This window comes from Loxodonta africana, chromosome X (assembly GCF_030014295.1).
Source record: "Loxodonta africana isolate mLoxAfr1 chromosome X, mLoxAfr1.hap2, whole genome shotgun sequence".
NCBI lineage: Eukaryota > Metazoa > Chordata > Mammalia > Proboscidea > Elephantidae > Loxodonta > Loxodonta africana.
The window spans coordinates 172,896,283-172,912,702 of record NC_087369.1 but is presented as its reverse complement, the minus strand read 5'-3'; the positions used below and the strand labels follow the sequence as shown (position 1 = coordinate 172,912,702).

General features: G+C 45.5%; 1 protein-coding gene across 6 annotated transcripts in view; it reads right to left on the bottom strand.

Annotated features, from left to right (window-relative positions):
• Window positions 1-16,420, bottom strand: part of MTMR1 (myotubularin related protein 1) — a 56,188-nt gene that overhangs the window by 2,465 nt on the left and 37,303 nt on the right. For 4 of the 6 annotated variants that reach the window (XR_010319688.1, XM_023540394.2, XM_064277717.1 and 1 more), the window contains 7 exons: window positions 15,475-15,624; window positions 14,376-14,564; window positions 12,477-12,662; window positions 11,876-12,082; window positions 5,994-6,086; window positions 4,221-4,334; window positions 2,738-2,914 (listed from right to left, as the gene is read on the bottom strand). Coding sequence is in view for 5 of the 6 variants with exons in the window: in XM_023540394.2 (XP_023396162.1) it covers window positions 2,738-2,914; window positions 4,221-4,334; window positions 5,994-6,086; window positions 11,876-12,082; window positions 12,477-12,662; window positions 14,376-14,564; window positions 15,475-15,624 (1,116 nt within the window). In the remaining variant the exon portion in view is untranslated. The remainder of the gene's footprint in view (window positions 1-2,737; window positions 2,915-4,220; window positions 4,335-5,993; window positions 6,087-11,875; window positions 12,083-12,476; window positions 12,663-14,375; window positions 14,565-15,474; window positions 15,625-16,420) is intronic. The other 2 variants (XM_064277719.1, XM_023540392.2) reach the window with 2 other exon arrangements.

Here is a 16,420-nt window from a genome sequence, read left to right as displayed (position 1 = left end):
CCTAATCCTGTAGATTGAGTCCTCCCTCCTTAACCTAACTGTCTCTAATCCTGCCTCACTAACATCATAGAGGTTAGGATTTACAACAATAGAATCACGTCAGATTCACAAAATGGTGGACGACCACTCAACAGGGGGAATCAGCCTAGCCAAGTTGACGTACAACTTCGGGGGACACATTTCAGTCTATAATGCCTCCCTTCTCATCCTCTCCTTCCCTTCCCTGCCCCACTGGCTCACTGTGCTCTGTCACTGGCCACCCATACCAGCCTTCCTGCTCATCTCCCTGCCACCGTCGTCGCTGCCCACCAGAGCGAGAGTTCTAGAACATACACATGGCCCTGTCATATAGCCTTCCCCTTGCTTCCAAACCCTGTGATGATCCCCACTGCCACCAGGATACAGCCCAAACTCCTGAAGATGCCGCACCAGGCCCTCCATGACCAGCCTGCCCCCAGAATGCCTGTGTGTCTAGCACCTGGACCCACCCATCCAGGCTGCTGGCATTTAGCATAAAAGGCTGTGGCTGAGACTTTTTCTCAGTCCTCCCTCCTGTGCAGGACAGCATAGGGGAGAATACCCACCCACCACCCTCCAAGCATGGTGCCTGGTGCTTTATGTGGACTCATTTTATGGTGGGTCTCTGGAACTCGGCCCCATCAGGCAGCACATCGCTGCCAGGGACACCCTTCCCATGACTGCAAACCAGGTGGCAAGATCATGGGCCAGTTATGGCTTTTCTGGTCCTTTCCTTCCCCCTCGGTATCCTAGGGTCATAGTGGTCGTTGAATAAAGTCACATGTGTAAAGCGCCCAGCCCAGTACCTGGCATACACTAGGTTGTCAAGTTGTAGTAGCTATCATTAGCCTGATCGTAATTATCATCCAAAGCTGATCTGCTCCCGTGTTAAGGATCTGACTGCATTCAACACTACACCTAACTCCTCACTTACTATCTCGGTATCTGACATTTTGCATTTACGACAATAGTAAAAAATCTACTGACTACTTTGCACATTAACGACGTATGTCTGGCAGTAATGAACGCCAAGGCGTGAGGCAAGAGTAACACTGTGACGGTTAAGGCTACGCGTCAACTTGGCCATGACCCTCAGTGGCTTGGCAGTTACGTAATGATGCGATCTTACTGTTGTATAATGTTGTAGTCGTCCTCCATTGTGCAGGCTGATGTGGTTACCCCCCATTTTCACATAATGCCTATTTTCGCATAATGACCTGGTCTTTGGAAACTAACCATACTGATAAGTGAAGAGTGGATGTAGATCTGTCATGTATTTTGCACTATTTAGAAAGAACTGGTCCTTGCCTGCCAGGGTTTTGTGAGGACAAGTGCAGGGCGACATGTGCGCAGGGCCGGCCCACCAACAGAGGGAGCTGTTGCGATGGGAAGGTGCTCTTGGCTCAAGGGGGCGCTCCTCGTCTGGACAATTTTACTTCTCCACTGGTCAGCATTTCTTCAACCCTACAACTTGCTGAGTAGAGGGGGAAAATAGACTCTTGCAGTCACCGAAAAGCCTCGTTTTAACCAAAGGCACTTCAGTTCTAGTAGTGGCTCTGTTGGGCATCCTGCTAATGCTAAAGAATTTCTGTGGACCACCTGGTCCTGCTGAGTCACCAAAGAAACTCATTCTGGAACTCCCTCTACATGATCTAAATAAAGTAGTTGATTTCAGACACTCTCTTTTATAGTCCCTTTTCCCTGTTGCTAAAACAGGTGAAATCGAAGCCACCCAATAAAGAAGAACTCGGCAAAGAGTCGAAATGGGACAGAAATAAACAGCAGTGAGGAGGAAGGTAGTGGCAGGGGAATGCTGGCTTTGGGTAAGCACAGGGGTCTCTGTGCTTAGCATTCTAAATGAAGCCCTGAGAGCCAGAAGGAGAGCAGCTCTGGAATCTGGGCCCCGCTGCAAGGGTACCAGCTTTGTGAGAGAATGCTAATGGCACTGCCACCACTCTGGCTCCCTGCAGGCTTCAGGGCACACCTGCCGTTTCAAAAGAACATTCTCCCTCATACTTATTTTGTGTTTTGGGGAGAATTCAGTCTAGTGACAAGTGGTTGAGCCAGGGGCTTACCACCATGCAGCACAAAGTCTAAAGGGAGAGAGGAATGTAAATAAATTACAAAGAAAGGTAACACAGTGCCATGATCACCTGTTGTCATCAAGGCCTGTTGAATGTCATGTTGGAACATTCAGGACTTGGGTGAGGAGGCATGGGGAAGCCATAGCTGGTCTCTAATTTCTTTCAATCTGAGAAAATGTTACAAGGAAAAAGTATGGTGGCAGGGGCCGGGGCATTTTCCCTTCTTCAAGAGGGCACCCAGTCCTGACTGGGCACACACCCTCGTGTTGTGCTACCAGATCGCCATGCAGCTTCAGGTGTGATACCTGGTATCATGTCTTCTCCCACAACACCACCACGTAAAGTCGTTTGAAGGACAGAATCAAATGCAGTAACCCAGGATACTTTATCTCTGTGCCTTCAGCAGCAGGAGACAGAAGTGGTAAGAGTTTTAACTCTCACCCAGCAAGCAGCATCTGGGCTGATGTGTGGGAGGAACCTTCTAGAACACGAATGTAAAGAGCTGAACCCTCCAAGGTGAGGGCAGAGGGCCTGCAGCAGTATCTGCCGATACCTCCCATACACACACTTTTACAATGCCCTCTTTATTTGGAAAGATAGGCTCTTTAGAAAAGAAGGGGAAAAAAAAAAGATACCTGAGGTCTCATTCGTGGATTCCATCGTACGTAATAGTTTGCCCATAATTCCAAATGACTCAGACTAGCAACAGGATATAATACGTGGTTTTCATAGTTCACAAAGAAGGGATTAGAAAATTCATCTAGCTGGCTATTGATATAAGACCATAAAGATATAGTCTTCGTATATATATCCTGAAAAATAAAAATGGAATACATTCAAAAATTCAATTTTCCTTCATATTGTCAAGAATTAGAATTAAATACAGAAAAGGACCTGAATGATGAAGTGCATTCATACGCTGGAAAATTCCGAAGCATTTACTGAGCACCCTTACCCCATGCCATACATGGCCTTATGCTGGAGACAGCATGAAAACACACCAGCTCCTGTCCTGGAAAAAGGTGACATCAGGCCAGTATGTCAGTGGAAGGCAGAGCCAGAACTTTCCAACAATCACAGGACGATGGGGTAACAGGATCTAGGCCCAATAATAACAAATGAATTTCTGAGCCCTGGTTGGAGATTGCTTTTGTGACCCTTAATATTAGGAGTGTGGGTAGAATTTACAGTTAAGATAAAATTCTTCACTGGAATATCGTGGCCAGCTAGGGAAAAACGTGACAGGGTTGTAGGCTGAGGAAGCTTTATAGAGAGAGGTATATATATCACTAAGTCACATCCCAGCAACACACAATCTTACAACACACTGTTTAGAAACACTATCTGTTTGCATTGCTCATCTGAAAGAAAACACCCAAACCCACAGGTCTGGTGGGACAGATACACATTGAACATGGACCAAGCACAATGGCAAAGTCAAAATGAGAAAATGGTGAGGCCAGGAGATATTTCCTACCAATCTGTTCACAAGTCAGCTTGTGTCCTCACAAGCTATCTAAACACCGGACATTCAATTATGACCTTTTCATTTTATATACGTATATACATATACACATATATTGTATTTATAAGAGCAAAAACCAGTAATAATTCCAAGGACTCGGAATAAATAAAACAATCACGAAAAAGAACAAAGTTGGAGGACTCACACTTCCTGATTTCAGAACTTAACTATAAAGCAAAGCAAAAGTAAAGTAATCCAAACGATGTGGTATTGGCATAAGGATAGACATAGAGATTAATGGAACAGAATTGAGAGTCCAGAAATAAATGCTTACATTTACGGTCTACTGATTTTCAACAGTAGCGCCAAGCCCATTCTTTCCACAAAGAACAGTCTTTTCAACAAACAGGGCTGGGTCCCAGTGGCCACCCCCACTGCCCATAAAGTAAGGGCTTGTTCCAGAGAGCCTCTAAGGTTAGACACACTTGGGGCTGGTAAAACCCCGAGAGAGCACTGAGCCCATCCCTCCATTCAGACAGCACCAAGCCTAGAACCCAGGCCCTCCGAGGTCAGTCTTCTTTCTACAATGGCACTTAGTGGGAAAGGCACCTGAGAAAAAGGGAGAGCAACAGACAGAGATACAATACGCTCACCTCTTTGAATCGCTGTTGTTCACAATTGCACAAAAAAGTCCCAAAGAGACAGCTATAAAGGTGATCCAAGATTGTGATCAAGAATAGTTCATTAAACTCGAACGCTGAAGGAAACTTCAATGGAGAGAAAAAAACGGTTTAGTCATGAAACCGCCAAGGACAGGTTCCCAGGGAATGCTGAGGCTGCTGGCCCAGAGCCACCCTCAGAGAGCCTTGGTCTAGACAGCCGATCCTCAAACTCATCTGCACAGCAGAACACCTGGGAGGCCTGGAATCACTGCATGGCTTCGACACCCTTCTGGCTGGTTCCCTTCCACGGGACTGCGGCAGCACAGCCTGGAGCTGCTGCTGACTAGGAAGGGGTGGGCCCGGACCCTGGCTCTCGCTCCCGACTCACTCTTCTGCAGCTGCCCTCAGCCGGGCAACACCAAATGCTTGGGGAAAACTACTCCTTTTGGCCACTTCTCTCCCTCTGGTTCCAGGTCCGTTCCCCCGGCACTATCTCCTGCAGTGAGGATAAGGCCCAAAAGTCAGGTTTAAATGTACAGGCCTTATGGGCAGCTCTGAACTGCAGCCATCTGCCGACTAGCTCAGGGAAGAGGGGCCCCTGCAGGGCCCCTTGGTTTTTCAGGGCTCTATGATTGGGTTAGGAGTCCTGGTGGCACAGTGGTTAAGCACTTGGCTGCTAACGTTAAGGTTGATGGTTCAAACCCACCAGCCGCTTCATAGGAGAAAGCTGTGGCAGTCTGCTTCTGTAAAGTTTACAGCCTTGGAAACCCTTTGAGGCAATTCTACTCTGTCCTCTAGGGACGCTATGAGTTGGAATCGATTCCATGGCAGTGGGTTTGGTTTGGGAACTGAGCACCAGCTGATGACAAATTTCTATGCAGCCATGAGTCTCGGCCGTCCATCTGCCTCAGCGACCCTGGGCAGGAGCAGCTATGGCCTGCGGCAGGATGCGGATCCTCCCGGACTGGCTGGGTGAATCCCATTTGCTAGCAGTCAGTTGCAGGCCCATGTGTAACACCTGCTGACTCAGCAGGGGACCGCGGTCTGCACAGCTGGAGGGCAAGACGACTGGCAGGACCTTATGCAGAAGAAAGGTAACATCTGGTGTGACATTGGTTGTTTCTAATTTTCTGCTTGTATTTGCAAGTGAAGAGAATTGAACGGAGCTAAATAACGGAGGGGGTCATAGTTTACACACAGACACAGGAATTCATTTTGAATGAAAGTGCAGCAAAAGGTTACCTGGTTTTCAATTTTGAGATAAAATATGTTTGACTCAGGCTACACAAGTCAGAAACCAGTTTAATTATGTCTGAGGCAATGACACTGGAACGGACCCGAATTTTTAAAATTTGGGTGAATCAGAACCATAACTAGAACAGGAAAAATTACAGGTCAAAGCCCTGCTAAAAACTTAATCTCCCTCATAGAAAACAAGGGCAGCATACGTATTGCATAGCAACCAAATCTCTTGCTATGGGATTTTGCAGAGTCAGAAACAGCGGTGACCCACTCAAAATGGAGGCCGACCGTGCCCCTCTGATTGTGTGTCACTCTCCTCAGGCCCGGCAATAATCCAACTGCACGCATCAGGCTCCTGAAAAGGATCACTATGCCTCTTCTGAGTCTCCCTTTCTGGTTATGATTCCAGACCACCCAAATTTTAAAAAATTCAGGTCTGTTCCGGTTTCGCTTCCTTGGCCATGACTGAACTGGTTCGAACTGGTTTGAAGCCCTGGCAGAAACACCCTGGGGATCTCTTACCTGTCTTGTCATTTGCCAAACACAGTCAATAAACTGAAGAAATATAGGGGATCTGTCCGCATCAGCGTGGTTGTCATCGCCGTGGCCCACTCGCTGAAAAGAAACAAAAGGTGACACAGTTGCCCAACACAGCGAATGTAATTAATGGCACTGACTCGTGCCCTTACAAATGGTTAAATGGCAGATATTTAGTTATATATATATATATTTTTTTCCACAATAAAACAATTTTTTTATTGAATTAAATTGACTTCCATTACTTTTAGGAAACAAAAGTTCAGTCTACTCTATTTTTACATACTGCTTTCTAATTTCTCTTTAATATAGTTGAGCTCAAGAAGTTACAGGCAGTTGGCCAGCAAACTTTTCAGTTCAAACGATGAGCATTGGCACCACAGGTGCAAAGCGTCACAGCACATTCTGAATGCCGTTTTTCTCCAAAAGTGTAAAAACCTTTTTTTTTTTCCCTTTTTCAGAAATGTCGGAAGTCTGAGAGTCAAAATAATGGTAACAATGTACAAGTTTTAACTAATTCTACGGGAGTCAGAACACCAAAAGCTCCCTCTTGCAATGATAATGAGGGGAGTCCCTACTCCAGGAGCCCAGTATTGTGCTTCGCCCCTTTTGACGTTTTATAATGTATTAATGGATTCATGCTAACAGGTATGAAGCCCATAAACAGGACTGACAAAACACTGTTAAGTGTCACAAGTAAAATCAATAAAACAGCTAAAGAGTGAGCATTCTAAGCGAAGGCTTCTAATAATTAAAAAAAAAAATTTTTTTTAATAATACGACTAAAAAAAAAAAAGAATGAGGAAGAAAAACCACTATGAAAATATAACATGATCACCACAAAAAGAATAGGAAATGCTGAATCTATGAAAACTGCCCCACCCAGAAAGACATAAAAAAAGAGAGAGAAATGGCTAAGTCACTTGAGGGTAATAGCGCACTGCCTCATTTCTATACGTCCCCTCTGTAAAATGATGCGTCAGACTGACTCTTACCTATTTAAGGTGCCTAGAGAAGTTTTGGAAACCGTGGTGGCATAGTGATTAAGAGCTACGGCTGCTAACCAAAAGGTCAGCAGTTCAAATCCACCAGGCGCTCCTTGGAAACTCTGTAAGGCAGTTGTACTCTGTCCTATGGAGTCACCTAGAGAAGTTGTGCACAGACAGCTCACAACTGAGGAATCATTCATTCTTTTAGCAGACATTTATCGAGCTCCTATGGTTTGTGACCCTCAGAATTCCAAGCATTTTCTTGGTGTCTTGCAAAGGCCAGGCCCTCGGCTAAGTATCTGGGCTACAAAGACAAATGAGCCAGTACCTGGTTCCACGAGTAATTCATTTGTGGTCTCAGGAAGAGAGAAAGACTTGTAAATACTAAAGGCAGCAAAGTGTTCCGAGGGCTTCCAGGTCTGCGGTAGGTGTGGTGGGGCAGGAAAGGACAAGGGTGGAGGAAGCAAATGTGGAGGGAAAGCCACACAAGTCCGAGTCTTGGAGAAGGTCTCACTTGAGATAAACCTTGAAGGACAAGGAAGTGCCTGCTTTCCAGGTGGGACAGCATGAAAACACGCCATGGTGCAGAATACTAGGGGAACCATCAGTAGCTGGGTAGGGATGGGCAAGGGGAGGGAGGTGAGAGATGAGGCTGGCGAGGTAGGCCAGGGCCAGATCACCTAGGGCCTTGCATGCCACACTGAGGAGTTTGCAAATAAATGCAGGCCTCCGGAAGGCCCTGAGGGGTTTACACCAGGCAGCGGCAGCATCAGACTTGCTTTTGGGAACACTCCATGTGGTGACAGTGGGAAGACGGATTGGAAGGGGACAGGCAGCAGTGACTAATTAGCAGACTGCCACGACAGCCCAGAGGGAGGTGACGAGGATTGAATTACAGGGATGTCAGTGGTGATGGAGAGGAGGCGACAGATTTGAAAGCTCGTTTGGAGGCAGAATTGACAAGACTTGGCCACTGATTATCCACGCGGTGTGAGGGTTTGGCAGCTGGGTTTGTCATTCAGAGCGGGAAAGGTGGAGTTCAGGACCAGGAGTGTTGGGGGAGAATAAGTTCAGCTCTGGATATGCTCTGTGTGAGGTGCCCGGTTCCAGCAGGCAGGGACAGGGAAGAGTCTTGAGCACAGGGGTTAGGCCTAGACATACAGAGTTGGCTTTGTGACAATCCAGGAAGGGAGCAGGGAAAAGGACACAGACACATTCTCAAAAAACATTACCAGGAGTAAACAGAGACTAGGTACCATCTGTCAGGTAATAAGAAAATGGCCCGGGCATGGTGCCATGCACTTTACTTGAATTATATCCTATCTTAATCCTCCCAAGATCCACAAAGCATGGATTTTTGTTATCCTTATTGTACAGATGAGGAGACAGGCTCAGAGAGGTCAAGTAACTTGCCCGGGGTCACACAGCTGATAAGAGGAGGAGCAAGGATTTGAACCAAGTCTGTCCACCACCAACAAAGGAGCCCAAGAAGCCATCAGCAAAGAGAGTGGTGGGGGGCCTGGACGCAAAAGGAGAGTTTCAGGAAGGGCATGGATTCACCCTGGGTCATACTGCCCCACAGGTCATCTCCCCTCATTCACTGAAGCTTTTACATCTTCTTTTTGTGTTTTTATGGCTGAATAATATTCTATTGTACGGACAGACCACATTTTGTTTATCCACTCATCTACCAATGGACTTTTTTTTTTAACTCCCCATTCCTCCCTCCCCCACCCCTTGGTAACTACTAATCTCAGAGTGGTTTTTAACATGCAGACCTTTGGAAGGAACATAGCCAAAAGCAGTGATCTTTTCCTTCATGGCATCTTCCGCTGCTGTTATGCTGGAAAAAAAAAAAAAGTCCCTCCCCACCCACTAACAAGAAAGAGTTTAAACTCTGGTTTGTGCACTCATTCACATTCTTTCATCTGAAATTCTATTTGGGACCTGGCGTTTGGTCAAGAGCTGCTGTATCATTTCCAAACATTTAACCAATTATGCCGGCATCATTTACTGAACGATTCTTCCTCTCCCCATGAATCTGTGCTGACACATTTATTATTCACTAACTCCTTATGCTTATCGGGGCTGGTTTCTGGAGGCTCTATTCTGCAGCACTGATTCGTCTACCCATCAGAAGATCTCCTCTGGGAAGCCTGCTCTGACTGCCCTGCACTGCCCTGTTCTGAGGCAGAGGCCCCACCCTCCAACGATGCTGCCACCACAGGTCACCTGTCTGTTCTTCTAGACCTGGAGAGCACCCTTACTGAGGGCCCCTGATGAGCCAGGAGTGCTCCTAGGCCTATGCCTTTCACATTTTTCACCCCGGGCCTAGCAAGGTGCCTGACACATAGCAGGTTCTCAATAATGTTCACCTCTTGACTGACTAAATGATTGACTGACTAAAGGAATCAACAAATCACCTGAGTGAGAGAGCGCTAGGTTCTAAATTCAGTGGACAACAAGATATTTACCTGGTAGAATCATTGGAATCGGTGGCGAGTGATTGTTATAGATGATTATGTAAAAAAAGGGGGGTCAAGGCTGGTTCTAACACAGGCTGGGAGAGCTGAGGAGGTGCTGGCTGTCATTTGAGAAGGCACATACAAAAGGAAGTGATACAGGAAGAAGGAGCACTGGCTTCATTTTGGCCCTGCTAAGTTGAGGTTGGCTGTGTTATACCCCATGGTGCTAACGAGAAGTAGGAAATGAGCTCAGGAGCACGGATGCTGCAGAATCAGATCACGGGTTGGGAGTCACTGCCTCACAGGTGGTGACTGAGGACAGGAATGCTTCAGTTCCCGAGGGAGAACATCAGTGGGAAGGGAAGAGGGTCAGGGCAGAGCCGGGGTAACAGCAGCATTTGGGGCTGGGTGGAGACTCGGCATGAGGAGTCAGGGAGGAGAGCCAGACTTGGAGACAGCAGAGATGGCCAGGGGCAAACACCTCTTTCTCCTCCCCACTGAGAACAGCCTTTGCTGGGGGAGCAGGGATGCTGCTACAAAATACGCCCCAGCTGCCCCATTTAAACTTAACTCTTCAAGAAACTGAAAACTCGTGATAAAGACAGTTCTGGGAAAAGTTTAAACAATGAGATAAGCTGTAGCTAGCCTACAGAATGCAGACACACAAACTTTATAAACCAATCCAAGCCACCTCCTGCCAATTAAGTGAATGACAACCAACCATGTTAAATCTGCCTCTTGGGAGCTCCTTTAACAGCTTATACTGTGTATAAGCTTATCACAATTGGGATGTGACCAGCTCATCTCTTCAGAGGGGTGCTCCCTGTTTGAGAACAGTTTTTTCTGCCCAATAAAACCTTTTAACTCTAACTGACCTATTGATCAGATTTTTTTTTTCTATTTCAACGATACTAATGTTTAAAAATAATAACTGGAGCGAAAATGCAGCCAGCACTGACCATGGAGCAAGCTCTGTCCTCAGTCCTTGGCACACCTACAGTCATTTTACCCTTACGACACCCCATTTCAGAGATGAGGGTATTGAGGCCCAGGAAGGCGAAGCAATGTGTCCAAGGACCTGACGGAGCTCCTAAAGCACCTGTGGACTTGCCCCTTCTTTCTTCCCTGGGAGTGGGGCACAGCCAGTACACCTGGAGCCCCCGCAGCTGGATCCCCGAAGTACTCATCTGCCCCAGCCTCCTGCTTCTTCAGTCAAGTCTGAGTGGGAATGGGACTTCTAGGAGTATTCAAATTCAGGCAAATCCTAAACAGCTCGAGTGCCCGGGTAGACCAGGAATTAGCTGCCATTTATACTAAAGTGGAAACCCTGGTGGTGTAGTGGTTAAGAGCTCAGGCTGTTAACCAAAAGGTTGGCAGTTTGAATCCACCAGGCGCTCCTTGGAAACTCCATGGGGCAGTTCTGCTCTGTCCTATAGGGTCGCTATGAGTCAGAACAGACTCGATGGCAGCGGGTTTATACTAAAATACCAAACAGCAGCCCAAGAATGCCGTACCAGACAACCCAACAATTCCACTCCCAGGTATATACCCAAGAGAACTGGAAACAGGTGTTCAAACAAAAACTTGTACACCAATGTTCATCGCAGCACTATTCACAGTAGCCAAAAGATGGAAACAACCCAAATGTCCATCAACTGATGAATGGATAAATAAAATGTGGTCCAGCCATACAATGGAATATTCCACCCATCAAACCAAACCCACTGCCCTCGAGTCAATTCTGACTCATAGCGACCCCATAGGATTTCCGAGGCTGTAAATCTCTTCGGAAGCAGACTGCCACATCTTTCTGCCGGAGAGTGATCGACTGCTTTAACCACTGCGCCACCAGGGCTCCGTCATTCAGCCATAAAAAAGAATGAAGTTCTGATATACGCTACAGTGTGGACGGTCCAGACACCAAAGGTCACACGTCACGTGGTGAATTTACATGAGCTATCTAGGGATAGGCAAACCTATAGAGACAGAAAGTCAGTTAGTGGTTACCAGGGACCAGGAGAAAGGGGGCTGGGGAGTGACTGTTAACGAGTAAGGGGTTTCCTTTTTGGGTGATGAAAATGTTCTGGTGGTTGCACAGTGCTGTGAATTTACTAAATGCCTCTGAATGGTTCACTTTCAAATGGTTAATTCTATGTTATGTGAACTTCACCCACTTTTTTTTTTTTTATATAAAGGCAATAACTGTACCAAAAAAAAAAGGAAGAAAGAAAAGAATGCCCTACCAGGAACATGTAACACTTAGGTCCATAGTAGTCTATTATGTCAATTCAGGTCCGATTGAAAGCAGGAAGCACGTGCATGCGTGCATGTGCACGTATTACATATTACACAAGACACACACAGATATGATGGAACAGAACAGTCAAGCAAGAACCTAACCATCTCAACTTACCAGTGCAAACCTATGTCCAAAGCTTATCCACTCCTTTTCTATGAGAGCTTCGAATCCTTTAATGGTCCGGTAGTAGCTGTCCAACATCAACATGGCCAGGGACGTGAGCTGGGCTGTTCGGTCCCAACCGTCGCTGCAGTGCACCACCACCGACGTTTTCCCAGACTCTATTTTATCGGCAATTCTGACTGCCCCAGCAAGAAGCGTCTTGGGGAAAGAAGGCATGTTGTACATTGAATTTCTATTACAACATAAAATAATTCTGGGGAGAACTTTGGAAGCTCAGGTTGATAAAATCATGTCATGCAATAAACTGAAACTCACAGGAAACGTTAGCATCACTTACTCAAAACTTACAGTAAACATGGTCCTTTAATAAAAGGCCACAACAGTGTTTTAAAACCTGATCTGGGTTAAGTAGATCTCATCTTTTTTCTCTCTCACAAAAGCCCCCACAGACTCCTGCCCCTGGAAACTAAGACAGGTTGAGTATGCAGCAAAGACGTGAGCATTTGGCACACTGAGAGATCGCTTGGCTATCTCTCTATGGTGCAAAGAGACTCCTTCGCATGAAAGCACTAGAAAGAAGGGATCACTTTACCCTTATATACTCAAGCCAGTGCGTCCCGTCCACATTGGACAGCCACCGGGCCTCATCGATGGACGGGTAAACGATCTCCTTTAGTTTCCGGAGTGACTCTCTCATCACGTGAATGTTGTGGATTTCCAAGAACACAAGCTCAGCGTTTGGGTAAGCGCTTTCACTTTCATATCCTCCACCCTTTGCCTGTTAAAAACCAGAGATATAGATGACATCACCGAGAGTTAACTTTTGTATTCTTCCTAGTGTTACCAGCTATGGACTTAAAAAAAAAAAATGAATCTGTTAATATGCCTCCTACATCCACCATCACCCACTGTCAGTTTTCAACATTAACAACTGGATTTTACTCACGGAGAGTTAGGTCTAAAAAGGTTAGGTCTGTTAGTGCCATCTGCCTGAACAGGAGAAGTTGCATGCCAAAGAATTTCTGTAATTAAATAATTCACGAGTTCCCAACAGATTGATTTAAAATGTAACAAAAGGGAGCTATGGCTCACCTCTTCGTGTTCTTATAACAAAATCTTGCCTGTAAGTAGCTTATATTTTATAGAGGCTGACATTCAAAACACATCTGTGTCAAAGATGGGAAGACACTGGAAGTCTCGGGCACTGCTGAAAGACTGTAAATTGGCACAGCTGCTGTGGACAGCTGTCTGGCAGCTCCTCAAAGAGTTAAACATAGAATTACCATGTAACCCAGGAGTTCCACTCCTAGGTACAGACCCAAGAGAAATGAAAGCAGAAGCTCAAACAGATACTTGTACGCCAATGTTCGTTGCAGTATTATTCATGATAGCCAAAAGGCGAAAACCACCCAGGTATGTACCAGTGGGGCACTGGATAAACACACTGTGGTCCGGCCGCCCAAACGGAGTAGTATTCAGCCATAAGGAGAAATGAAGTTCTGATACATGCTACAATATGAGTAAACCTTGAAAACGTGATGCTGAGTGACATAAGTCAAATATAAAAGGGCAAATGTCACATGATCCCACTTATGTGGAATATCTAGAACAGGAAATGCACACAGACCAAAGCCTGGAGGTGGTTACCAGGGGCTGGGGGGAGAGGGGAGTGGGGAGTTATTTCCTAGGGAGTACCGAGCTTCCCTTTGGGGTGGTGAGGCACTTTGGGAAATAGATAGTGGTGATGGAGGTTTCTGAATTGTACACTTTAAAATGGTGTTTTAAATGATGTGAATTTTACCTCAATTAAAAAAAATAAAAAACCAAACGCACCTGTGAGACTCCACTTACCGAGTGAACAGTACTGCTAGCCCTGAGCTAAGCGCCCAACAGCTAGTCTGAAATCAGGGGCACCTGAGGCCATCCTTTGGCTGGCTGCTTCCCAGGGGGTACTTGGGCTTCTTTTTACCCCAGAAGGCTGGGGAGGGCCCTGCTGGCACTACTATAAGCTTAGTCGTGGAGCCTTGGGGGCGGGTGGGTAACAGTGTCCAATATCACTAACTTCTCTCCAGGCCCTGCTTTATTCCCACGAAGTCCGGCCGCCACGTGCTTGTCTTCTCTGAGCCGTGCCCCCCCACCCCATTCCTGCCAGGACATAAGTGGGGTCTCCTTCCCACCCCCTTCCCCTTCTTCTGCCTCAAGACCTCCAGGTACCTGTTCTCTCTGTGTGTCGTGTTACGGAGTAGGTATTCACATTCGTTTTATTCCATAACTCCATTTTCTAATTACTATTGGTCCTTACCTTTAGTAAATTTCCAGATAACAAAATGTCTTTAAATATGTTTGTCTGGTTAACACCAACAGGGAGGGCTAGCTGTGGGCCCCTCGAACAGACTCTCACTTTAGGGGGCGAGGATCCAAACCGTGTGATGGTTTACTAGCAGGACATAAGAAAACAGGCACTGTTTCTGCAATGCTATTGACAACGCACCTTGTTGGTGTCAGCGACACTGTTTTGCCGGGCATCAAAGATGATAAGTTTGTGTGACTGTGCGTTAGCATCCATTATTGTTTGCAAGTATTTTTCATCTTCTTTGCAGCGCTTATCATTTGGACCCACAAGTGGCTGGCTGCAACGGGTAATCGTTGCCTGACTTTCTGGATGAATCCATGACAACACCTAGTATTTTTACCCAACAAATATTAGTAGAGTTCCTGAAACAGCACCTATTCTAACGATTAGGTCGTAGAAACAAGTTCCCTGCTCACACACAGCCTCTCCTGCATACTGTCCCCAAGGTTGAGAGGGCTGGGCCAATCACAACATTGAAATAGCTGGGGAACTAACTACATTCTGGGTCAGGTTGAAACAAGCCTGACTAGACGAGCTCTAAAAATCCCCTTCCACCTCTAAAACATGATGACTCGAAGTACCGCAAAAAGTAATTCTAGCCCCATTCATACTTGATTGACTAGTTTTACGTTCTCTTCTCACGTAGAAACACCTTCATATTCTTAAGGATGCCATGTATGGCAGAGTGAGGACAATCTGTGACTGTGCCTCAAAGCCTCCCATCTTCCTCCAGCGGCCAAGTGACTCAGGCTTACACCAGATGCAAACCGTGGGCTCACCAATGTTCACTCCCTGCAGGCTTCTCTGTTCTTTTCTGGAATGGCTTCCCTCCCACACAGCAACGACATCCCACTCAGCATCTAAGAGAGACTATACTTTCTCTACGATGACTACTTGAAGCCAGGGATGTGGACTGTTAATGAAATAGCATGCTAACTCTTCCTTACTACTCCTCTGCTATTCTCTACTACATTTTAAGGACAGAACTTTCTAGCCAGGTGTAAGAATTTTAAGTTAGCCTTGTACTTAGTAATATGAATTCATATGAAGGGAAGCCACAGCAAACAGAATGTTTATATAATTAGGTAGTTCCTGAGTATCAAAGATACGTTCATGTTTTTAAGCCAATTTGTTTACTTTTCATTTTGTTCACTAGGTTCTTTTCTGTTTTGCATCTTTCCATGTTAAATCTAATACAGTGGATGTTTATATCTAAGTGACAATGTTTGTTACTTACAGGGACTCTGCCTTTTGCTCGAAAGGCTGCCACTTTTGAAAGGTCGTCATCTTTGACACTAGTTGGCACAACAATGATGGCAGGGTAGGTGTCGCAAAGCTCATAATTACTGTTTATTTTGGATATTTTCCAACTCTCATTGGGCAAACCCTGTGAAGTGTCAGAGAAGAAGGGAGGAGGAAGATATATTTTTAGACTTTCAAAAGTACAAAGAAGGAACCACACCCATTTCTTATTTTCAACTAAAATCCATTTAAAATGTGTTGTTCATGGTTACTTAAAAGTTTAAAAGTACACTTTTCTAATATAACCTGTTTCCTAAGTCATTTCTAAAAATCTAATGAAGCTTAAGACTTTCCAAACCCACTGCAACCCACTGCCGTCGAGTCCAGACCACAGTAAAAAGTGAAAATTATACACTAGAAATTGAGTCCTATACATTCTGTATCTTCTTTTCTACATACGAATGAACACAGTGTTGTTTTAAGGATAAGAATGAAAATACACAGGAAAGTCCTTTAGAAAAAATGGACATTTCTTACAAATGTCTAAAATAAGTAATATAAAATACTACATCAAATATAAGGTTGAGACAAAGATGAAATGTCATGAAAAATAATATCTTGTGATAACTTGAAACTGACAACATATTAATGAGGTCCTAGATAGAGGCACGCTATGTCAGACTGATTTGATTTAGGCAGCCCTGGTAGTGGCGTAGTAGTTAAGCACTACAGCTGCTAATCAAAAAAAGCTCAGCAATTCAAATCCACCAGCCACTCCTTGGAAACCCAATGGGGCAGTTCTATTCTGTCCTATAGGGTCACTATGAGTTGGAATCGACTCAACGGCAAAGGGTTTTTTTTTTTTTTTTTTTGATATATACTTAGTTAACATCTAATATAAGCCATTGGTTTCGACCCTTACTCATCAACTCTTTACCAGA